Source organism: Aulonocara sp. 'chitande type north' Nkhata Bay, linkage group LG22, assembly GCF_057382095.1.
Source record: "Aulonocara sp. 'chitande type north' Nkhata Bay isolate Kocher_YH1m ecotype deep benthic linkage group LG22, A_spYH_male_GT1.1, whole genome shotgun sequence".
In the NCBI taxonomy this organism is placed as follows: domain Eukaryota; kingdom Metazoa; phylum Chordata; class Actinopteri; order Cichliformes; family Cichlidae; genus Aulonocara; species Aulonocara sp. 'chitande type north' Nkhata Bay.
The window spans coordinates 94,272-119,040 of record NC_141364.1 but is presented as its reverse complement, the minus strand read 5'-3'; the positions used below and the strand labels follow the sequence as shown (position 1 = coordinate 119,040).

Genomic DNA, 24,769 nt, shown 5'->3' with positions numbered 1-24,769 from the left:
ACGCTGCTATTACTAAACAAAGATGGGATGCTGACAGTGTTGGAACAAAATACAAGGAAAACTTCCTCACTAACATTTGTCCAGAGTGGATGAAGAAGTCTTTGTCCTATAGGAAAAGCTCCCTGCAGAGAACAGGTAGAGTCACACAACCTGATGTGGTTTCATCGACGCAGTAGTGTTTATTTTGTGTTGCATGGTCTTCCAAGAAATACAGTTGTATGACAAAACATTTTGGGATTAATTTTGTATTTCATCATTTTGTTTACAAAAAACAATACAAGAACACATTATACATTTTCAAAAATTAAGAAAACCATGTGCAAGGGTAGTTGTAGATAATATTTTAAAAGATTGTAATGAAATCAGTTTCACATTTTTTGTAGCTCATTCCATTTAAAGGCAGCAAAATATTTTAGTTTAGCGTAAACAAGAGGTACACCTAATGTTAAAATATACTGTGATGTGTTTTCAAATCCCAGTTATCTCTGTACAGAACTCTGGATCGGCTCTCGTTCAAGGGTTCAGAGTCTCTCGTCCTAGGAGTATTACCACTATAGGTACCACAATAGAAACTTATTTAAACAGATGGTGTTGGGAATTCACCCAGCAACTAACTACCTCAATCTGAATTTCCACCCTGCTGCCCCCTAGGTGACGCACCCTACTAGCAACCCTGAATAGGTATTATCAACAGCCAATCTAGGTACTAGTGGTAGAGTGGTAATGGTGGTAATGGTGAACAACAACTGGTGCAACAGTGCGAACGTTGTTCCTCTCACACGCTCCTGCACACCAAATCTGGAACTACTGTCCATCATGTGTCGTCCTTTTTATCTACCTCGGGAATTTACATCGGTCATTGTAAGTGCCGTTTATATTCCACCACAAGCGGACACGGTCACCGCCTTATGCGAGCTGCATGAGGCACTCACACAGCACCAGACACAACACCGGGACGCTGCGCTTATTGTGACGGGGGACTTTAATAGCGCCAACCTCAAACGCGCAGCGCCGAACTTTTATCAACACATCACCTGCCCCACCAGAGGTGAAAGGACACTGGACCACTGCTACACTACGGTCAAGGACGGCTACAAGGCACAATCCCGCCCTCCGTTTGGCAAATCTGATCACGCCGCCATCTTCCTCATGCCAAAATACAAACAAAGGCTGAAACAGGAAGTTCCGGTTCAGAGGAAGGTCGCGCGCTGGACGGATCAATCGGTGGCCGCGTTACAGGACGCACTCGATGACGCAGACTGGGGCATGTTCAGAAACAGCTCCGACGATGACGTCAACGTGTTTACGGAAGCGGTTGTGGGATTCATTGGGAAACTAGCGGATGATACCGTGGAGACAAAGACTATCACAACGTTTCCCAACCAGAAGCCGTGGGTGGATAAAACCATCCGCAACGCTCTGAGATCCCGCACCGCTGCCTACAACACGGGACTCATGACGGGGGACATGGACCCGTACAAAGCCGCGTCATATAACGTGCGGAGGGCGGTGAAAGAGGCGAAGCAGCGCTACGGGAGGAAACTAGAGTCACAACTCCAACAGAGTGACTCTAGGAGCCTGTGGCGGGGACTAAGGACAATAACGGACTATAAAGCACCAACAACCGGTATGACGAACGCGGCCGTGACTCTGGCAGACGAGCTGAACACTTTCTATGCTCGCTTCGAGGCTGCAGCTAAGGTCTCCAACAATGCTAGTGTTAGCGGCGCTAACGGCTGCAGACAGGAAGATACTGCCAGCACCGGAAACGTGCTCGTCATCTCCGAGCATGAAGTAAGGAGAGCCTTCAAGAGAGTGAACACCGGGAAAGCAGCAGGACCAGACGGCATCCCAGGTCGTATCCTAAGAGACTGCGCATACCAGCTAGCTCCTGTGTTCACTGAGATATTCAACATCTCTTTATCTCAGTCGGTGATCCCCACATGCTTCAAAGAGTCCATCATTGTTCCTGTCCCGAAGAAACCCCACCCTGCTTCTCTCAATGACTATCGCCCTGTAGCCCTCACCTCAGTAGTGATGAAGTGCTTTGAACGCCTGGTCAGAGACTTCATCATTTCTTCACTACCAGACACACTGGACCCACTACAGTTCGCTTACCGTCCAAATCGTTCCACAGACGATGCCATCTCTCATCTCCTCCACACATCACTCACTCACTTGGACACTAGAAGGGGGAATTATGTTAAAATGCTCTTCATAGACTACAGCTCTGCATTTAACACCATAATTCCCTCCACACTCACCACCAAGCTGGAGCATCTGGGACTCAGCTCATCTATGTGTCAGTGGATCTCCAACTTCCTAACTGGCAGACCACAGGCAGTAAGGATGGGCGGACATGTCTCAGCCTCCACCACTCTCAGCACTGGAGCCCCCCAGGGGTGTGTTCTGAGCCCCCTGCTGTACTCTTTGTACACATATGACTGCGTGGCCACTACCAGCTCCACCACCATCATCAAGTTTGCTGACGACACCGTCGTGGTGGGCCTGATCTCTGATAACAACGAGACGGCCTACCTGAAGGAGATTAGGAATCTGGAGAACTGGTGCCAGAGGAACAATCTCCTTCTAAACGTCAGTAAGACAAAGGAGCTGATAGTGGACTTCAGCACTAAGCAGGAGAGGAACTACCAGACCCCCGTCATCAACGAGTGCCCAGTGGAGAGAGTGGACAGCTTCAAATACCTCGGAGTTCACATCACGCAGGACCTGTCATGGTCCTGTCACATCAACACCGTGGTGAAAAAGGCCCGACAGCGTCTCTACCACCTCAGACGCTTGAGAGACTTCCAACTGCCCTCCAAGGTGCTCAGGAACTTTTACTCGTGCACCATAGAGAGCATCCTGGCGGGAAACATCTTAACCTGGTTCGGGAACAGCACCATGCAGGACAGACGAGCTCTACAGAGGGTTGTGCGGTCAGCTGAGCGCACCATCCGCTCCGAGCTCCCTGACCTGCACTCAATCTACAGCAGGCGGTGCTGGACCAAGGCCAGGAAGATCGTGAAGGACCTCAGCCATCCCAACAACAGACTGTTCTCTCTGCTGAGGTCAGGAAAGCGATTCCGCTCCCTGAAGACCAACACAGAGAGACTGAGGAGGAGCTTCTTCCCGCAGGCGATACGGTCTCTCAATCACACCACCACACAGTACTGACCCACACATATGGTTCTTACACACACACTGGACTTTCTGGACTTTGGTTTTGCACAACACTGGTCACTATATTCTTCATTTCCGGTTAATACTTGTACAGCTGCTGTTATTGTGTGTATATATTTATTTACATTTATATTTCTTCATACATTCTTATATAGTTCTATATTGTGTATTGTGTATTTTGTATTTTGTTGTACAGTTATTTTATTTTCAACTTTAATTTATATATTTATCTTTATCTTATTCTTCCCAGTTAAATTTACCCTTCATTCAAATTTGTGTTGTACAGTTATTTCATTTTTAACCTTAATTTATATTTTATTCCTTCTTAGTTAAATTTACCCTTTTTAATTTTTCATATTTATTTCCTATCTTATTCATAGCCTTTTCCTTTTTTGTTCTCTTTAGGTCACGAGCAGTTGTCCAAGCATCTCACTACATATCGTACTGTGTATGACTGTGTACGTGACAAATAAAATTTGAATTTAATTTGAATTTGAGATGAAGATGGAGGCTTGAATGGAGCCTGAGTGATGAGGGAGAGACAGAGATGGGGAGGAGGTGGATTGCACTAAGCCAGGGGTCGGCAACCTGCGGCTCTTTAGTCCTTATAGTGCAGCTACGCGTGGTTTGGGAAATTAAATTAGAAGTATTTAGCTGAAGTGTATTTTATTTATGTTAGTTCTTTTTTAACTTGTAGTTCTAAATTGGAAGATTATTGTGATATTGAAATATAAAAATAAAATTATATTCTATTATTTCTTCATCGCTCAAAATAAGTGTCACACTCGCAGAAGCCGGTGTACCCGCCGAAACGCCGTGCATTTATCGAGACTTTCAACCCCAGGTAGACCAATTATGGATCTTCGGATCCACATTATGTCAGCAGCTCCACCGTGAACTATGTTAAAAACAAACACCGCTCACGCCTCACAGATGACAGCTTACAGTCCTGCGTAAAGATAAAAGTGACTTAATACAGCCCCGATTTGCAGACGCTGTGCGCAGAGGTTCGGGAGCAGAAGTCCCATTGTAAGCATACAATGGCAGACCGACGATATTTGTATGAACACGCTTTTCAGCATCTCTTTACTGACCACACATGGTTGCTGTGAGCTGACACAACAGCAGAGAGAGCACAGACGTTAAGGCGGCGAGGCGTGATTGCGGGTGCCGCTCAGGTGTGTCCGACTCCCCTGCAGGTGCGCTGCACACCACGCCCCGCCACACGCATTAACCTGATAAAATACATATTTAGGCAGAATTTTGCAAATATCTATTTTTCATCTTTTAGCAGCATAGAGCTTTTTTTCCAATTACTTTTTAAAAGTCAGGTCAAGGCTCCAAAATCCCAAAGGCGATATAAGGGTGACGGCTCACAACAGTTTTTGTTTGCTACATGGATCATTTTTAGTTCAGCTGGGTGTCTTTCCTTTTGTTATATTTCTTTAAGAGATCAAAATGTGTTAATTACATAAATAAAATGTAATTTTCTCTGTAGCACTTCATGGATTTCATAAACAACACACCTTAGTTGTTCACACAAAGCATAAAGGTAAAAAAAAACAGTATATACAGTGTTATCTTCATTTTAGATGTCAAAAACTATTTGCGGCTCCCAGTGTTTTCTTTTGCGTGGAAACCGGGTCCAAATGGCTCTTTGGGTCTTAAAGGTTGCTGACCCCTGCACTAAGCTGTCTGTACGGGAGACTGAAAGATGCGCAGTGAGATTTAAAGTACGAGGAGTGAGGACTGATTGGCCTGACAAAGGCCTGGAGAAAGATCATTGGTTTAAACCCACCATGTTACAATTAGCTTCACAGCTAATTGTAACATGTGTAAACTCAAATGTGTAAACTCTGTAACATATTGTATTATTTAATAGTTTAGTCCAGGGGTGGGCAAACTTTTTGGCTCAGGGGCCACGCTGAAGTTTAAAATTTACAAAACGGGCCAGGCCAGCACCAGATGCATACATATCAAACAAAAACATTAAGAAAGCATTATAGCGGCGGCAGTGATGACGACGGGGGAGCCGCGCGAGGGGCTGCTCCAGCCGGGAGCGGCGGCGGTGAAGGAGGAGCTGAGCGAGGAGACAGAGGTCCCCGTGCCAGGGGAGTCTGCCAGGGGAGCTGCATGGCATTTGCATTTGCTATCATGCCCTGCCAACTTAAATATGGTACTGGGTCCTGCATTGTGGTTGTTGTTGGTTGTGTTGTTATGTTGAGTTGGGAGCAGGAGAGCTGCAGCTCTGTGTGTCCGAATAAAGAGATGCTTCAAAGCATGACTGTTTGCCGTGGTCATTCACAAAGTACTTAATTAGAGTAACGCCACACTGCGTACCCCGCGAGACACACCAATCTTCGGCTGGCCGGAATAAAATGCCCAACGGGCCCGAGGTGGCCCGCGGGCTGTAGTTTGCCCACCCCTGGTTTAGTCTGTTACCGTTACTGTCTTGGAGCACCTGTAACCCACATAATTTCCTTAGGGATTGATTGAAGTAATCTGATTCTGAAAAGGACAGTGACCCCAAGCATACCTCCAAATTAGCTACAAAGTGGCTTAAGGGCAACAAAAGTCATGGTACTTGAGTGGCCATCACAAAGCCCTGATCTCAGTGCCATAGAAAATTTGTGAGCGGCACTGAAAAGACAAATGCGACCAAGGAGGCCTACAAACCTGACCCAGTTACACCAGTTCTGTCAAGAGAAGTGGGCCAAGATGCCAGCAAACTATTATATAAAACCTTTGGAAGGACATTTGGCCCAAGTGAAACAGTTTCAGGACAATTCTACAAAATACTAAGGATGTGTGTATACTTCTGACTTTGATGAAAATAATAAAAAAATACCTAACAATTTTCTCTCTATTTATTCTGACATTTCACAAAAAACATGTTAATATTTATTGATCTAAAACCAAAAAGTTTACTGTATGTGTTTTTTTCAGAGGGATGTAAATGTCTGGTTTCAACTGTACATGTAATTGTACCTTGAGCTTTCCTGCTGCTCCGCTCCTCCCCTCTTACCAAGTTATGCCAGAGGACACAGAGCAGACACATTTGCTCACTAGTGCTGTCTAAAACCTGGTCAGCTTGAAGTTTTAGGAGGGAAAACAGAACAAACCACAGCAGAGAGCAAGTGATCAACACTTGCTTCCAGACGTTCTTGTTGCCAATTTTTAAAATATTTTTCACCGTACCATGTTATTGAATACAACAACAACTACTTCTGAACGTTAACTGTTTATCACCTCTTCAGACATTTTCACTTCAGACCACAGGAGAAACACACCTTTTCATCATTTCCAAGATTTATTGATGATTTCTTACATTAATTAGTTAAAATTCTTTTGAAAAAGAGTTTCCATATTGCAGTTTATTTAGGATTACATTTAGCTTAAAGAGTGCAGTGTTACATCTTAGTATAACTGCAAGAAACCTGGTAACTCTTTGACTTGAATAGCTTGTTCTGTTTTAAATTACAAATTCAATTTTGTTTTGATTTTCAGATGTTTGCTTTAGTTATAGTCACAATTATCTATGGAGCTTGGAAAGAAAGCGACTGGACTTCTTTAAGCTTCTTGAAGACGTTTCACCTCTCATCTAAAGAGCTCCTTTAGTTCTAAAACGAAATGGTATTAGTATTTAAATGCTAGTGGGGGTTGACCCCTAACCCACATGATTAGTCATGTGACTCATCGCATGACCCAAGTTGTGAAAAAAGGTGTGGGTCATGTAAGGACAAGAAACGCATTATTGGCTAAAACAAGCATTCAATATTTATTATTTACTGTTACTGATGCTCATGTTGGTTGCTTTTGTAGTTTCCTTACTGTGTTGTTTTCTTTTTGCTTGTTTTTTTCAGAAGGTGTTGAAGCAGATTTTCAGTGTCTTAACAGTGTAAAATCACTAACCAAATTATCGACTTGTGTTGGAGTAGCCCAAGCCACCATTCACTTTTTTTGCTTTTATACATTAAACACCTTTCTTTAACCTATCATGTGACCTATTGAGGCCACATGATGCAAGATGTGAGTAGGGGTTGAGGCACCTGGGACTGGATCTCCAAACTACATTGTAGATAACGGACAGTTGGTGTTGTAAGCCACCCCCTTTTTTCATCTGAAACCTCTGGTAATAATGACCCATAACTTTTTTTTTCACACTTTGGCTCATGTGACGAGGCACATAATCAATAGTGGGTCAATGACCGTCTTAAGGGACAGGGTTTAGATACCTGGGACTCTCCAATATTTGCCCCACAGTCATGACAATTTGCATATTAATGATCATGAAACTGACCTCACGGTCCATTGTTATTCAGTGGTGCTAGTTTCAGTTATTATGCAAATGTAGTTTTTTTGGGGAATCCTACAGTCAGCTAAGAATGTGAAAGTCACTTGGATGAGTGACAAAATGTTTCTCCCACTGAAAAAACTACATCCAGATGAACAGATAAACTTTTTGTGATTACTTTACCTCGATGATTGAGCGTGCATAGAGACATTTCCGCCATTTGGTTTCTCGGATGAGAGCTGAAACGTCTACAAGAAAGTTTCTTTCCAAGCTTCATAGACTATCATAACTTGGAAGCCTGAAAACCTACACAGAAAATCAGTCACAATTATTTTCCGCTGATACTATAATGTTTTATATGTAACACATACACTGTACATATACTCCTATTGAATTTCTTTTTCTTTGTTTTTCTTTGTATCCTCATCTGGTTTATTTTCTAATTGCTATTTCTTCCTTCCCCCTGCCTGCATTGCCTCCATCTGTCTCTACAGTTCTTCCCTCAGTGTCTCTTCTCCAGAAGACTCCCTCCTCTCCGGTCAGCTGCTACGCTACAGGTTTCTATCCTAAAAGAGTCATGATGTTTTGGAGGAAAGATGGAGAAGAGATCCATGAAGGTGTGGATCACAGAGAGATCCTCCCCAACGATGATGAGACCTTCCAGATGAATGTTGATCTGAATGTTTCATCAGTCAAACCTGAAGACTGGAGAAGATATGACTGTGTGTTTCAGCTCTCCAATAGTGAACAAGTCATCACCAAACTGGACAAAACAGTGATCAGAACAAACTGTGCAAAAACAATACTTTGCAATGATGGAGGTGAGAGAAACATTATGTTTGCTGATATTGTTAATGTAATGCTTGATTTGTTTATCCTACATTGGATCCCAGGAGGCATAGCTATTCATGTTGGGAATAACTCTTGTAGATCTTGATGGGGAAGAATTTCTTCTTTTTTCTTAAATTATTGTATATTACAATCATTTTCTCTCTCTTTCATTGTACATATAAGTTGTTACTGTTAATATTAGTAAGAAAAAAATCATAACCCCCTTAATGTGATATTAGAACTTCTACATTTGTCACCAAACTACATAAATCCATGACCAAAGGGGCAGAAACAACATAAGTAATCGATCAATCAAGTAAGAGCAACTCATTTATTTCCCATGACTGCTAAAACTGTGTATTGTCTATAATGTGGTGCTTCAATGTCCATCCACCCACTTACTTCCCCTTATTTGGGGCCAAGTTGTGGGGGACAGCAGACTAAGAAGGTCTGGCAGAGAAGTCAGACCTCCCTCCCTCTCCCTAGCCGCCTGCTCCACCTTATATGGGGGAACACCAAGGAATTCCCAGGCTAGCCAAGAGATGTAATCTCTCCAGGGTGTCGTGCCCTAGGGCCTCCATCTGGTGAGACATGCCTGGAACAGTTGCCAAACTACTTCAGCTGGCTCCTTTTAATGTGGACGAGTAGCTGCTCTCCTCTGAGCCCCTCTTGAATGGCTGACCTCCTCACCCCATCTCTAAGGGAGGGGCCAGGCCCTAGTTTCTGTCGCTTGCATTTGTATCTCATTCTTTCAGTCACTACCCAGAGCTTGTAACTATAGGTGCTCAGTTCTCTCTTCACCATGATGGACTGGTACAGCATCCGCATTACTGCAGATGCCGCCCCAATCCATCTGTCAATTTCTCACTCCCCTCACCCGTCACTTGTGAACAGTACCCTGATAGATTTAAACTCATCCACTTGGGGGAGTGATCCCCAAGGCCTCCACCTCTGACTGCCACACATTGCAGCCAACACCTATTTCCCCTGGGAGTGGTAGGCTTACAGGAGGGCTTCTGACTGTTTCTTTGATTCAGAGTATGTGAGGTGTTAAAACTTGTAAGAATACCCTTTTTAAAGTTTACACTTTATACCATGTAACTCTGATAGTGAACTTCTACATTTTAAAATTCAACACTGTCTCTAACGTGTGTCTAATAAAATCCTCAGTTTATTTATGGCTTTTCACTGAGGCATATGTTACTGAATGCAGTTAGAAGTGAAAACTAGAGCTCCCGCTAATGAGTTACATAGTTAGTAATATAATTTTAGTGCATTTGTCCTGCTTAATTGAAATATGTAGTGTAGATGAAACCTATAGGATGGATGTGTGATTTTATTATAATGTTTTAGGCAACTGTTGTTGTGATTTGGCGCTATGTAAATAAAACTGAACTGAATGTACTTTTTAAAATTTTGTTTTTTACTTAGTAGAGACGCCCGATGCCAGGATGACTGCTGTCATCACTGCAGTGGTTGCTGCAGTGGTTGTTCTTTCTGTGGCTGCTGTTGGATTTGTTGTTTACAAAAAGAAAAAAGGTAAGAGATTCAAATGAGCGCAGCTGGCATTCTGATACAGACTGTAAACCTGAACTCATCTGGCATTTTGAAATCCTTTTTTTATTTCAGAAAAACAGTGTACCTTGAAAGTAAACGTCTATATAGTGGTCCCTCTCTATAATGCGTTTCACCTTTTGTGGCCTCGCTGTTTCACTGATTTTCTTTGTGCAATTTTGCATACTTTCTTTTTTTTTGCGTCCTTATAAGGCTGCAGACCATTGTCAATCAATCTTGTGCTGTGTCTCCTGTACAGTACAGATTGTGTTCAACTTGTCAAATTTACATAATTCTTCGATCTCTACAGTGTGACTCTGAAGTGCTGTACTGTATGTATGTAAGTTTTCTCCCCAACAAACACAACAATGTCGCCAAACCTTTTTGCACCGTCAAAGGCACCTGCGGTAGCACTCAAAAAGAAAAGAAAAGGCAGAGGAAGATGCTAACCGTCGCACAAAAAGTTAGACTAATGGACATGCTAAAGGACGGTAGAAGTTACCGTATTTTTGGGACCATAAGGTGCACAGAATTATAAGGCGCATTAAGCGAAACAAAACTGTCAGATAAGTCAAACTTTACTCAACTGCATATAGAAGTCATTGAGTCCATGGACTCAAGTAGCTGCATCAATGCACTACGCAGACTTTTTGCTTTAAGAGGGCGTGTGAAGCAGCTGAGGTCAGACTGTGGTACAAACTTTGTTGGAGCATGTTCTGAATTAGGAATAAGACAAGATGATCAGAGTCAAGACAAGATCCTGAGATACCTCTACGAACACGGCTGTACATGAGAGTTCAACCCTCCACATGCCTCGCATATGGGAGGTGTGTAGGATTGGTGTAACCAGGAGGATACTGGACTCCATGTTGTCTCACGGTAAACACAGTTCCCTGACTCATGAAGTGCTCTGTACCTTGATGGCAGAGGTGTCTGCTATAATCAATGCAAGGCCATTAATCCCAGTCTCCTCCGATCCTTCTTCACCACTGCTGCTGACTCCTGCTATGATAGTAACGCAGAAACCTGGTGTACCACCTCCAGCTGGCGAGTTTGTTGGAAAAGAACTTTTGAAGTGCCAGTGGAGACGAATACAGGTACTTGCTGATGAATTCTGGACGCTCACCTTCCTGGCTCTTGAAAAGTAGTTTGGCTGGCTGTTTATCTATGTTCACACTCAGGGAGTTTAACACATAGAGAGAACAGTACATTATATATTTTTGAACATATAGCATAATGATAATACTAGTTATTGTAAACTTTACAAACCACCCAGCAGTATTCAAAGGAGCTTGCAAAGAAAAGCGTCTGGACTTCTTTAAGTTGCTTGAAAACGTTTCACCTCTCATCTGAGAAGCTTCTTCAGTTCTAAGGTCAAATGGTATAGTATAGTATAGTATAGTATAGCACGTATAGTGCATCTGCAGGTAAATGAACATCAAATCTCTAAGACAGACTGAAATCTGTATATTTATCACCCTTATGATAAAACCCATGTCAGCCATTGGTTTATGGACTTTGTATTTTGAAGCCTCAACATTTGCTTTATTGCTATTGCTACGTTGGTTTTTGTGAGCCTTTTGGGACCATATTAGAATCTGGAGTCGTGCACACTATTGTTTCATTTAGTGTGTATCCATAAGATTCGTACAGCAGATCCAAGTTGTGCCTTGAAAACAGGAAAGTCGTTTGCATAGAGGAGAACTTTAATAGCAGGCTTGTACAAAGTGAGGCTTTGTGCTCACATTTGCTGCAAACACTCGTTTTACCCTGTTTGATGCAGAATTCACTTGAAATCATGCAAGAACTGGACTTGTTTTTTATAATGTGTTCTTGTGAATTGATTGTGTATCGCGTATGTTTGATTTGACTTTCTGCAAGACAACAGTCGCCCGCTGGCCAAAAAGGTTTTCCAAATACCTCCACGTGATCTAGCCTTGATTTAGAAAAGAATAGCAAAAAAATCTGCACCTCCTGCTTCAGATGCAATTTGTGTTTCTGTGTTCAGAGGCAGCGGTGAGAGGGGAGACCTCGGATCATCCAGCTGGAGAGCCTGACCAGGAGGAGTCGAACATTAACTCAGCTCTTCCAGGGCACCCTGCAGACTCGGCTGCTGGCAACAGCGAGGGATGACGTGAACGCCAGTGAGCCAGCGAGTCAGACCTTCTGAGGACGGTTTCACTTTTCTCTCTTCCGTATAATTGACTCTTTCCTCTGTCTCTCAGCTCCTTGTCTCAGAGTGGGAGGGATTTGAAGCACAAAGGGAAGATGTCATGGTCCTGGGTCGAGCGACCCAGTGTTTGAGTTTTATGTATCTTTTGTATTCATTTGTGCCCTAGCTTAGCACATCTAGTTTATTTTGAGATTGCTATTTAGTCCTTTGTTCCTTAGTTGTCATCTCCCCCTGTACTAAGTCTCCCTGGTTCATGCGTCATGTCTGCGTGGTTATGTTTAGTTCATGTCATGTCTAATCTCCATGTTTCCTGTTTTACTTTGAAAGTCTGTATTCAATGTCAGTGTATTCAGTTTCACTTCTCCTGTCCCGTCGTTAGGTTCATGTGTGTCAGCTGTGCTCCCATGTGTGGCTACTTCCCCTGATCATCCCTCATGTGTATTTAGTCTCTGTGTTTCATACAGTCTGTGTCGTGTCGTCTGTGTCCGATATAGTGTTTTTTAATCAACAAAACTGTTTTTTAAATATTTTGCTGCATTTTGTATAAGTTCATACTCAAGTTTAAAACAACAACTACACTAAAACTATTCTGTTATACCTGTATGCAAAAAAAAATATTTCATAGTTCAGCAATACTGATCAATCTAATAAACTTAAACCTACACCATCCTCCCTATTCTGGTATTTTAAAGAGTACTTAGCATAAATGTTAAGCAACCTAACTAATAGGGTTCCAACTCCCAGCAACAAAAATAAATAAATAAAAAATAGGGAACCACCCCTCACGCTCCACCTCATGATGCTTAATCGACGTAATCAACCTTAATTTGATGCAGTGTGAAAAAAAATGCACAGAAATCAATTATTTTTCAAGAAATATTAAATAGATTCAACATCTTTCTTCAACAAAATTGCAGACTGCACAGATGGTACCTTCCCAAAGGAAAAAGTACTATAGCTTACTAGGGTATATATATTAGACTTAATAGTTACTATATACAGTAATGAACTTCTATTCATTTTACATCAAATTAAAACTTTGGGTGTCAGATAATTATTTGTTAAAAGCTAGACATTTTAAATGAGAATAAGAAAGAAAAGTATATCTTTGTGCCCCCCTTTTCCCTGTTCATGCTCTATCGGCCCCCCTGGCTAAACTTTGCTAGATCCGCCCCTGCACAGTTACCAGCCGTCAGCTACGTAGAAAAAGATCCTTGAGTAGAAAGTAATATTAAATACATTCTAACAACAGCTGATCAAGCTTAAACGTGCTGCTGTTGTTCAGCCGCTGGTTTCCTCTTTCTGGTGCAAAGTGGGCCAAAAGCAAACTAGAGACACGGACTTGCGACAGAAAAGCCGATCAGCTGATCATTAAGCAGTTTCATGATTGAAGTAGCAGCAGGAGAGGCAGTCGCTTGTTAAGCTTAACGCAGGAATGCTTTACAAACATTCAGAGATGGACTTACACACTTGCTTTACTTCTCTCGGGATAACTTTGTCGGAGATGAAATGCCGGGTTGCTAGCGAAGCTCCAAATGCTATCCAGACCACCGACAGGTCCCGCATGCCACAGCCGCTCTATCACGTGATGCATACTGCTCCGACGTGCTAACGTTCTGAGGTGAGTTACAGCGTGTTGCAAGTTTTGTGAGGTGCTTTCCTGATATTTAATGGATTGGATTACATTTTTTATTTTTCTCCGATATCCGATCCAGTAATTTAGGTCAGTATCGGACTGATACCGATACGTAATATCGGATCGGTCCATCTCTAGTCTCCTTAGTTTATCAGTATCTGTTTCCCAGTTTAGTTTAGGTTCAGCTTAGTCACGGTGTTTCTGCTTTGTGTTGAGACCTGTCATCAGCCACAATAAAGGCTCGCTTTCAGTTTAAGTTTACTCCGGTCTACTCTCTTGTGTTCGCACCTGGGTCCACCACACACACCACTGCACGGTCTGTCCCCTCAGATCGTGACAGAGGAGCTTGTCATTTGGTTGGCTGATATGGATGTCCGCCTGAGTGAGGTTGACCAGCTGACAGTGTTGGGTGTAACACGTTACTGTATTTAAATTACTTTTCCACTGAAAAAGTAGAGTAACTAATTACTGTTCATTTTTAGGTATTTTAAATACAGTTACTTACAATGTACTTGCGTTACATTGTAAAAATAACTAAACTCGCTGAAAATCATTATTTAATTTCAATAATTTATCTTCTAAAGGTAAAAATAAACTCTGCCGCTTTAACATCGCTGTAGTGCAGCTGTACGTCATTTCGCGCCAGTTTGCCGCATAGTCGTATTCTACAGCCGAAGATGTCGGACTCAGCTGAAGCGAGGGCCTGTTTTATGAAATGGAAATATTCCCGTCACTTCACTTTTCTAAAACAAGCAGACAAGAACATTACGGTAATATGTAAGCTGTGTCCTGGGGAGAAAAAATTATCGGCCGCTGTCAATAGCACGAGTAATCTGCTGAAGCACCTGACACGGCAGCACAGACAAAGCCTTCTGAGTGAGCCATCTTCATCATCCATGGATAACACCGCGGCAACTCCTGCTAAGCAGACGAAACTTGATTTCACTTCAGCAACACAGAAAGTGTCTGAAGGTGAGCTTAAGAAAATGATTGCAGGTTACGTTGTGGAAGAGATGTTATCGCTGCGTACTGTAGAGTCTCCATCTTTTAGGTGCATATTAAACAAAATACCTGTGTGTGGCAAAAAAGCAGCACTGCATGATCGAAAAACGTTTTCTACTTACTTAGATAAGTGTTACTTACTTACTTAGATAAGGGTGGCTGTAGCTCAGGTGGCAGGTCAGCCACTAATCAGAAGGTCGGTGGTTCGATCCCAGGCTGCCTCCTGGCTGCATGCCAAATATCCTTGGGCAAGATACTAACCCCATGTTTGCCTACTGGTGGTGGTCAGAGGGCCCGGTGGCGCCTGTGTCCGGCAGCCTCGCCTCTGTCAGTACGCCCCAGGGCAGCTGTGGCTACAATGTAGCTTGCCATCGCCAGTGTGTGAATGTGTGTGTGAATGGGTGGATGACTGAATGTAGTGTGAAGCGCTTTGGGGTCCTTAGGGACTAGAAAAGCGCTATACAAATGCAGGCCATTTACCATTATGCTGACATGGAAATGGAGCTTAAAGAGACATTCGAGAGTTTGGAATATATTTCCACGACTGCTGACATTTGGACGAACCATAACAAAAGTTTTCTCGGAATGACGGCACACTGGATTGATCCTTCTACTTTTGTACGAGGACATGCTGCGCTAGCATGTAAAAGAGTTCGAGGGAGACACACATATGATGTCATCGGCAATGAAATCGAGCAAGTACATTCGGCTTATGGACTGAACTCTAAAGTGACAGCCACCGTGACAGACAACGGGTCCAATTTTATCAAAGCTTTCAGAATGTTCCAAAAATCAGACTCTGATGAGGAATCGGAAGAAGATGAAGAGGTGACATTTACTGATGTTGAGCAGACCCTTTCCACAGAATCTGAAGGATAGTTTTCTCTCCCTCCACACTTAAGGTGTGCATCACACACACTGAACTTAATTTTTCATGATGTTGAGAAATGGCTTCAAGCAAATGAGGCAAAATTAATCTACAGAAGTGCAACTTCAAAGTGTTCTGCAATGTGGACAAAAGCAAACCGTTCTTCTGTTGCTTCAGAGTTGGTAGATAATTTTTTCAAGAAAAAACTCATAGTACCTGTTTGAACACGATGGAATTCATTTCACGACGCTCTGTCCAGGATCACTGACATTCCCCTTGCTGAATTAAATACTGTCTGCACTCAGTTTGGAATCAAATGCTTCACTGATCGGGAGTATCTGTTCCTAAAGGAGTATTGTATCGTGTTGAAGCCACTCACTGTTGCACTAGACCAGGGGTGCCCAATCCCGGTCCTCGAGAGCTACCGTCCTGAAGCTTTTAGATGCATCCTTGTTCCCACACACCCAAATCAAATGAATGGCTTGTTATCAGGCCTTTGCCAAACATGATGGCATGCTGAAGAGGTAATCAAACCATTTGATTCAGCTGTGTTGGAGTAGGGATGCATCTAAAAGCTGCAGGATAGTAGCTCTCGAGGACTGGGATTGGGCAGCCCTGCACTAGACATATTGCAAGGAGAAGAGAACTGCTATTTTGGAATCCTTCCAACTCTGGAGATTCTAATGTCCAGGACGCTGGCACTGCAGGACGAGCTTAAGCTGACAGCATCCCTCCCTGATATCATTGTTAAGGTAATCTATATATAGCCTTACCCTAAAATAAATTTTTGTTTTATTTAGGGCTGGGCCATATTATACCGTTCACGGTAATACCGGTATAATGTTAGGCAACGATAGGAAAATGAAATATCGCGATAGAATATGAGTAAAACGCGCATGCGCAGAGCCTTTGTTTTCATACGCACATGGCCGATTGTTGAGTGAAACAGATGAACCAGAATTGGTTTGTAAAAATGGTGCAACTTCAGTGATGTGGAACTGGTTTGGTGTTTGTCCGTCAGATACACGACAAAGCACATTTTTTTGCAGAACATGCAAGCGGCCGTCGTTATTGTCGTATTTGTCGGACTAAGATGCTCTTAAATCTGGGAGTAATCTGGGTCCTAAACTCCGTATGCTTCAGGTCAAACGAACACTGCAGCATCACTGAGAGTTAAAAACTGTCTAAATTCTTTCATCTTTAATAAAACGATCAGCATTGCTGCTTTACCAGGTGTAACTATGAAGTTTAACTTCCAGGCATCCATGAAAACAAAATTGATTACATTTAACGGAGTTAGAAGTTAGCAGGAAGCTAGCGGAAGTTAGCTCGCTAGTTTCGCTAGTTACCTAAGCATGATATTGAATGTTCTAACTGAGAGATTTCTGAAAAAAATCAAACGTACAGCTCTGCTATCACTTCCAACATAAATGAAGACAGGAAACTAAACAGCAGTGACGTTTGTAGGGTTACTGAAGTTGGGCTAGCTGGTATATAATGATTATAAAAGTTAACGTGAAGGTTCCTCATGGTTAGAGACAAATGCAATCGCATGGCAGGATGCTGTAAACGGACCAAACTTCAGTCAGGAGAACAACTGAGATAATCCATCCACAATACAAGGTTAGTTATTAATCTACTGCAACAACATGGGAATAGAGCAGCTGCCAGAGAATTCAACATTAATGAATCAATGGTACAGAAGTGGAGGAAGCAAGAAGAATGAGTTTAATAAAGTTTGATTTATCTGACTGCTTTGTTTCGCTTAATGTGCCTTATAGTCCTGTGCACTTTATGGTCCGAAAAATACGTACTGCACACTGCAGTTTAATGTTGCAAAGCACCTTTTTTTTAACTTCAGTGGATATTATACATGGTTATGCTCAGGATATCTCAGCCCATTTCTACTGGAAATGCCTTTCGGTTAAACTTTCAGCAAGGAATTTGCATTTGCACTGTTAAATTTTTATAAAGCTTTAATGTACATAAAAACCAGCTTCTTGTTTAAGTGAAAATAAATGGAAGGTTGTCTTTTTGCGCTAGTAATGTTGTGGAGTTGTATTTTGTCCAACCCGTTCTCACTCCTGACACGTAAAATAATGACGATTTGTCACGTCCCTTAACTTCTCATGCTGACGCCTAAGGTACCCTTCCACGTTTTTATGCGACGCTGTGGGTTGTCAATTCATTCCAATATGAACCTGCTCTCGGCGATCAGAGACGCTTCGAGCAGAGGCTCCAGCCATCCATTTACTCCAATAATAACCTCATCACAGCGAAACATGACGTGAAGCACAATCTAACTGGAGAACCGGGGACCCTCTCCGCGAACGGGTTTTTCTCCCTAATTTAATGTTTTCTTTTAATGACATCGTTAACATTTCTCAACAAAAACACGTGAAAGTATCACTGATAATTCAACAATAAAATCGCTTCATGTTGTGGCCATCACACAGTGTTTTCCAAACTGATTCACGATCTGAAAGTGCGCAGATTTAACGTACATAATCCTTTGTTAGGTTTATTATTTTCATTTCACACGTAAAACACATTTATAGATTCATTCACCACTCCTGTTAGTTTTGGATGCGCTCGGCTCCAGCCAATCAGACGCAACCTGTGTAAGCAAAGGCTGATGGGAGAACGGAGAGACCCATTTATAAGAATAAGAAAATGAGGCGGAACTGATTGATTCTAATGCAGGTATGTAAAAAATACATATATTTAAAGTAATACCTTGATGTGTGTTTCAAAGTTAGTTTTTTCATAAAAGCTTCAAACAAACAGAGGTGACTGATCTCGGAAACGGTGTAATGTATTTAAAAATGGCTACAGCTACCGTCAGCATGCTTACTAGGTAACGACTACACGTGGCTACTGCAGCATTAGCCATTTAATCCAACGATGATGGATTAAATTTATTACAAACGTTAAAGGACTTGTGTGCTGCAAAATACCCTCACATGGTGCGTAAAGCAGTTTTTGCGCTAAGAGTTCTGCTAGCTCTTTACAAACTGATGATGCTAACGTTAATTGCTAACGTTAACTGGAGCGCCAAGACTGAAAATCATTTGAATTGCGTTAGTTATGTGTTTATGTCACTGAGTTCTGCAAAAATCTCTTTCCTCTTTAGCTTGAAAATGAGTGATTCAGAGGATCCCGAGCTGGAGGAAGAGCTTCAGGCTGCTGACGAACTCCTTCAAGATATGCAGGTAACATTTTTAGTGGAAACAGTTGTTAAAGAGGGAACACGCTTGTCTAATATTTTGTACGGAGTAAACGTTATATTATTTGAAATTTTTTTTAAATAAATTTTTATATATGTGTATAAGTTTATGTCAAATTAAGTTGGTTAACTTAAGATGTTTGATCATCTTTGCTTTAATCATAGACTGTATTTTAGGTGTTCCCTTTTTTCCTTGTTAATTGCGTAGAATGATGCACAGAGTGAACCTCAGCCAAGACCAGTGCGCTGGAAAAAACGTGACAGACAGGGAGATTTTATTCCTCAAAGACCATCAACCAGTCGAAGTACTAGTTGCATGCCACGTGGTCAGTGTTCACGCAACCATTGATTTTATCTCACAACTTGTTTTCACCAAAGAATTTCAGTAAGTAAATATTCTTCATCCCCCCCCCCCCCCATAACCTAGTTATGTTGCCAGTGTCAACCCAACAAAAGGTACTTTACCTTCTTGTATATGTTGTGATTTCTGTTTACTTTTATATTTGTTGTTATAGTTGAGTTATGCAGGGCTTTTGTGGAGTCCTAAGAAACATACTGCCTAGAGTGTTTTTCACTTTGTGGAAGAGTTTCTTCCTTTCTTTATTTTTTTTCTGTTAGTGTATGGAACTGAGGTGCTTCGTCAGGAGCTCCTTCAGTTGTTGGAGGATGGAGAAGAGGACACAGCCATGACTTGTGAGACGTCGTCTGAGTCAGCTGCTACTCACTGGGCGATCAGAAATATGGTGTCCTCGCAAAAGTGGAAAGAGGCCAGGCCTTGTCTTATAGACAATATGTTAGCTACTCTGGATCCACAGTCACACCGTGTGTGTCAGTGTGGCAAACAAGTAGTTGTGAGGTGTCTGGACTGCCTGCCTCTTCCATTCCTTTGTGCTGACTGTGATATTGCAGTTCACACACGCTTTGTCCTGCACAACAGAGAGGCAGTAACAGGAGGGTTTTTGCAGCCTTCATCAGAGTTTCACAAGCCAATAGGTACAGTTTTTAAGTCTTATGCATTTCTTGCTATGTATGAGTATGAGTGGGTGCTGTTATTGTATATTTATTGTGTATCAGTTAATTTCTAATTCTTTTTATATATATTGTGTGTTTTGATGTTAGTTCGGCTGTTGCCTGTGCAAAGGCCAGACCATGTGTGTGACTGCCCAGCAGGTAACGTTGAGGTTTCACCCGGCGCAATTGTGGCTCTTGTAACCATAAATGGTAAGTTGCCCTTTTGTCACACACTACATACACAATAGATGTGTTTGGAGGTTTTATTGCAAATTGTGCATTGCTATCTTGGTTTTAATTACCCTCGGCCCGCAGTATATGTGGGCACCTGTCAAAGGTCGTTTGGATTTACCAGACCGATTTGAAAACAACATGAAAAATATGAATGCTTTGAGCCATGACTGAATTCATCCTTATCCTTTCTAAAGGCCGTTATAACCTTGCACTGCCAGTGGTGAGCTGCACCAGCTGTGGCCTAATGTGGTCCCCCTCAGTTAAGGACATCCTGGGTAGTGGATATTGGCCTGGCACCTTAAATTTCTGCACCCTATTTTCAATGGATGCCTTTCAGTCTTTCTATGACATTAAGAAGGCTGCACCAGGGATGTCACTTAAGGCATTTGTCAAAATGCTGGATGAACGAACAGTCCATTTCAGAAGGGTGAGTTTCTAAATTTGCTAAGTTTAAGGAAATTGTGCAAATCAATGTTTATGATGACTGTCCTTGAATATTCTGTTGTATGTCCTCTATGTAAAAGAATGGTCGAATATCAGCTGATGCCTTCAGTAAAAGTTTCTTGGAATGGAGTGCTGTAAAGTTTGAGGTGGACAGGATGTGCAAGGAGCCATGCTTTAGCTGCCCTGCCTGCACTCCAGACATGCTTGCCGTCTCAGTTGATGGAAACCGCAAGCTTTATCGCTTTCAGTCTAATGCAAGGTACGTTATGCATTGTGTACATAAGTCAAATATGGATTTGTAGAAAAATGTATTTTAATGTTTCTTTTCAAACAACTGTCACTGTGTTCGTTCAGCACTTCAGAGCAGGGGAACTTTGAAGGTGTCTTCATTGAAAAAGATGAGGAAGTTGCTGAGTTTGTGAAATACATCCAGAGACACACAAATCATGTAAGATACACATATATATATATTAGTGCTGTTAGCATTAATCTTGTTAAAATGACGTTAATGCCGTAACCATATACAAATACGTGTGTGTGGACATATATGGATGGGTCGATATTTTTTTATTTTTCTCTTGGTGTTGTCGTAATACTATTTACTTTACTTTATCTTAATGTGTACTTAATTTTGTCACCATGTGTATTTAAAAAAAACAACATGATTTTTATTTTGTGTTATCAGTGCTGTCCTGGGGAGATATGAGGTCTTGTGTGACTCGAGGCTAATTCAGCTAATTGTTATGCATTTGTTTTAAAAAGTTTGTCCCTGATAGGGCTTAATCATGTCATGTCTTTTATGTTAAAATCTTTGAGTGTATAGGTCCCGGGGAAAGGGTTGTGCGGATCTTCATCTTGGACTGCAGCAAAGGAGTCGTCCAAAAAGTCCACTGGGAAGTTGGATGAAGAGGGCATGGAAATAGCTGGTTGTCGCCACGGAGTCCTCTTAGCTGCATTGAACATGTTTCGAGGGGAGATCTTTGCTTACCCCCTTTTTCTCCAGAGGAAGTTGGCAGCTAGCGTCCCAGGACATATTACGTTCCTTTGCTCCGATGTGGCCTGTAAATATTTCCCCTATTTAACCAAGGTGGCTCAGCAGTGCCCTGAGCTGAGGAACCTCTTGTCAATGCGTCCTTTTCTCTCCGTCATGCATGCAAAGGCTCACACTTGGAAATGCGAGGTATACTGCAGCTTGTAGTTTTGGATTAGTTTGAGACATTTTGTTATAAGGTTGAATGAATTCAGCAGTCATGTATTGTGACCTCCTTTCTATAGATCAAATGGGGAGGTGCGTTTCAGGATGGGGCCGGTTCAACAGTTGGAGAAGAGGTGGAACAAGTAAACAGTTTCCTGTCTAGGGCGGCCATCACAACGAAGTACATGTCTAAAGCAGGTGTGTGTCCGTGTCTGAGATTCCACTCAGTCTCCTGCTCATTAATTCTAATTTGTATACTAACTGAAATGCAGGGCGAACAGACATGCTGACCCTCCTGGCTTTGGGGTGGAACAAAAGGAAAGTGGAACAACTGGGCCGCACTTTGAGCCAGCGATATCTAAAGGTCATTTTTTCAACACCCATTTTAATGTGTGTGGTAATGGGGGGAAAACACCAGTACTCTTTTAATGTCAATATGAATGACATTTATGAATGCATTCTTAGATCATAAGGATCTTTAGAGAACAAGTGGAGAGCCTGAATGCGACCAGAAATGAGCTGGGTGTGGATGACGACACACTGCAGCAATGGGTGGCCGATGTGCAGAAATGGGCTGAAGGTGAGTCTCAATATAATGCACTCATGTATAACAATAGGACCCACCATGGCCTCATTAAAGAACTTAGAGTTAAGATCTTTCTGACAGTGTCAACAAACAATGAAAAATAAGCCTTGTAAAAGCAAATTTATGGCAGAGTTGTTGCGTTTCATCAAATTGGATAGAACCTGGGTTGAAATGATGTCGTACTAGTTGGTTTTATAAACCTGAACACCAACATACTTGTTATCTCATGATTATCATGAGATAGCAGCACATGAAGGCTCCAGATGTCTTATAATGAATGTCATCAAGTCAGTGATTACAGAGTCCACTGTAGTTTGGTGACTGTTACTCATCCTGTATTCTGATTAATATTCCTCTCACTTAGAAAGTGATCAAACTGATGGCAGCCTTGGAGCGTTGCAGGCACGAATAGAGGAGCTTGTCGTCATCATCAGAGTGCGAACACAAAGTCTTTACAGACAAAATGGTACGTCCCAGTTTCTTTGAAACGGACCGTTTGATGCTCAGTTTGTACAGCTACTTTGTAAACAGAATCAAATCAGATCCAGGTTTGTTTAAGCTGGATGTGATTTGTTCTAGCAAACAAATTGATGAGTGTAGATTAAAATGAAACTATATACATTATGTGAAGGTGTGAATTTTTTATGATTATTTACAGATAGCAACAAGAGGCGACACAGAATTCGCAAGGTCATCTTAGTTGAGAAGAAACGCTTGGCGGCTGCTGTTGACGACTACAACAAGCTCGCTGAACCAACAAAGCAAATCGTATCCAGTGATGCCCTCATGCAGACCGATATTTGGCCCTGGCAGAGCACAAGTGAACGTAAGCTCTTGATTTATAAATATCCTTTTTAAACAAGCTCCCAGTATCTGAGCAGTAGTTGAATGTTTTGTTCTTGAATCATAATATGCTGCTATGTTTTCCCATCTGATGTTGTTAAACTGTAGCTGCTGCTGACCTCCGGACAAAGAGAAAGGTCTTTGAGAAGGTGATGGCTGTGAGGCGCCTGAGAGTGGAGGAGATGATCCTTTGCAGGGAGATGCGGCATCACTGGACAGTGTTGCGAATGCGTTCTGTGGTGTTGGGGACAATCTCCTCAGACTGTAAGCACTTTATTTATTTATTAATTTTTTGATGAATCGATTGAAAATAAGAGCAGATGCTAAAGTCTTACTGGATCTTTTACCTATATCTAGATTGCTAGCTAACACTGCCTTCTCCCTTTTAAAAAAAATGTTTAATTACAGCATCCTAATTCCTTGTGTTTATGAGGTGATGTTTTTTTGTTGTTTGTTTTTTTTACTTTTCTCATATTTATTTGTTTTGTTCTTTTTACAGCCTCCTTTGTTGGCATGTCGGAGGATGCACAGAAGGGACTCTGTAGCCTGGTTTTAAAAAAACAAAGTGAACTGAAAGCTGAAATGCTCAAAGTAAAGGACGTGTACAAGAGAATCCTCAGCCACCAACCACTCCTGGAAATGGACTCGGAGGAGGAGGAGGACATTCCAGACGATGCCACTGAGAGTGATTTGAGCACTTCTGATGAAGACTGATTGTGTCATCATTGATGTTATGTTTGGTAAAATAAAAAGTTAATCACATCTCTGTTCAATGTGATTTTTCAACAGACATTTTACATTTTGAGAAGAAAAATGGAATTTCCTTGGTGCAGTTGTTTACCCTGAATCAATATTTCCCATCTAATTTAATGACTAGTGTACATGTTCAGATACGATAACATAATTTAATTTATGGGATGCTTTCTGGGCTGCTCAAATAATCACAAAATTTAAAAGCACCAGGCAGCACACTCACAAGTAAATTTTTTGTTCAGTGTTTTGTCGAAGAAATCAACAAGTACAACTGAGATGTTTGCTGTAGTGGTGTGTTTGTTAAGAAGCATGCCAGCACACTGGTGAACTGACAGTCCCAGAATGCACCCGAGCCATTGACTCGCCCCAGAGCAAATGAAATTGCTTATCTAGAAAGACAACAGTCATCAAAGAAGAAGTAAAAGAGTAGGAAACAAATGGTAAGGGAAGGTACTGTGGGGTAGGAAAGAAAGGCCAGAGCTGTGCAAAATGACCTCCAGCAGGCCACAAATGTGCACGTCTGCTCAAACGGTCAGAAATGGACTCCATGAGGGTGGTATGAGGGCCCGACGTCCACAGGTGGGGTTGTGCTTACAGCCCAACACAGTGCCGTATGTTTGGCATTTGCCAGACAACACAAAGATTGGCAACTTTGCCACTGGCGCCCTGTGCTCCTCACAGATGAAAGCAGGTTCACACTGAGCACTTGTGACAGTCTGGAGACGCCGTGGAGAACCTTCTGCTTCCTGCAACATCCTCCAGCATGAGTTTGGCAGTGGGTCAGTTTTGGTGTGGGGTGGCATTTCTTTGGGGAGCTGCACAGCCCTCCATGTGTTCGGCAGAGGTAGCCTGACTGCCATTAGGTACTGAGATGAGATCCTCAGACCCCTTGTGAGACCATATGCTGGTGCGGTTGGCCCCGGGTTCCTCCTAATG

General features: G+C 42.2%; 2 protein-coding genes across 2 annotated transcripts; both read left to right on the top strand.

The window, feature by feature from the left end:
- The first annotated feature begins 37 nt into the window (after positions 1–37).
- LOC147303067 (popy Class I histocompatibility antigen, A-1 alpha chain-like) lies at positions 38–19,210 on the top strand. The gene is made up of 5 exons (XM_086280788.1): positions 38–135; positions 7,972–8,298; positions 9,740–9,847; positions 11,871–18,753; positions 18,976–19,210. Exons 1-4 carry the CDS (start codon positions 90–92, stop codon positions 11,993–11,995), a joined length of 606 nt encoding a protein of 201 aa, XP_086136914.1. The 5' UTR covers positions 38–89; the 3' UTR covers positions 11,996–18,753; positions 18,976–19,210.
- LOC147303066 (uncharacterized) lies at positions 19,196–23,095 on the top strand. The gene is made up of 12 exons (XM_086280789.1): positions 19,196–19,223; positions 19,386–19,760; positions 19,887–19,988; positions 20,207–20,439; positions 20,537–20,715; positions 20,811–20,904; positions 21,280–21,636; positions 21,732–21,849; positions 21,924–22,015; positions 22,117–22,231; positions 22,602–22,703; positions 22,896–23,095. The coding sequence occupies exons 2-12, from the start codon at positions 19,454–19,456 to the stop codon at positions 23,093–23,095; spliced, it is 1,899 nt and encodes a 632-aa protein (XP_086136915.1). The 5' UTR covers positions 19,196–19,223; positions 19,386–19,453.
- The last annotated feature ends 1,674 nt before the right edge of the window (positions 23,096–24,769 follow it).

Coding starts and splice junctions, on each gene's coding strand:
- LOC147303066 (XM_086280789.1), top strand. CDS start 19,454: ATGACTTGTGAGACGTCGTCTGAGTCAGCTGCTACTCACTGGGCGATC. Junction 19,761..19,886: donor AGAGTTTCACAAGCCAATAG/GTACAGTTTTTA, acceptor TTTTGATGTTAG/TTCGGCTGTTGCCTGTGCAA. Junction 21,637..21,731: donor CTCACACTTGGAAATGCGAG/GTATACTGCAGC, acceptor TCCTTTCTATAG/ATCAAATGGGGAGGTGCGTT.
- LOC147303067 (XM_086280788.1), top strand. CDS start 90: ATGAAGAAGTCTTTGTCCTATAGGAAAAGCTCCCTGCAGAGAACAG. Junction 136..7,971: donor AAGCTCCCTGCAGAGAACAG/GTAGAGTCACAC, acceptor CTGTCTCTACAG/TTCTTCCCTCAGTGTCTCTT. Junction 9,848..11,870: donor TGTTTACAAAAAGAAAAAAG/GTAAGAGATTCA, acceptor TTCTGTGTTCAG/AGGCAGCGGTGAGAGGGGAG.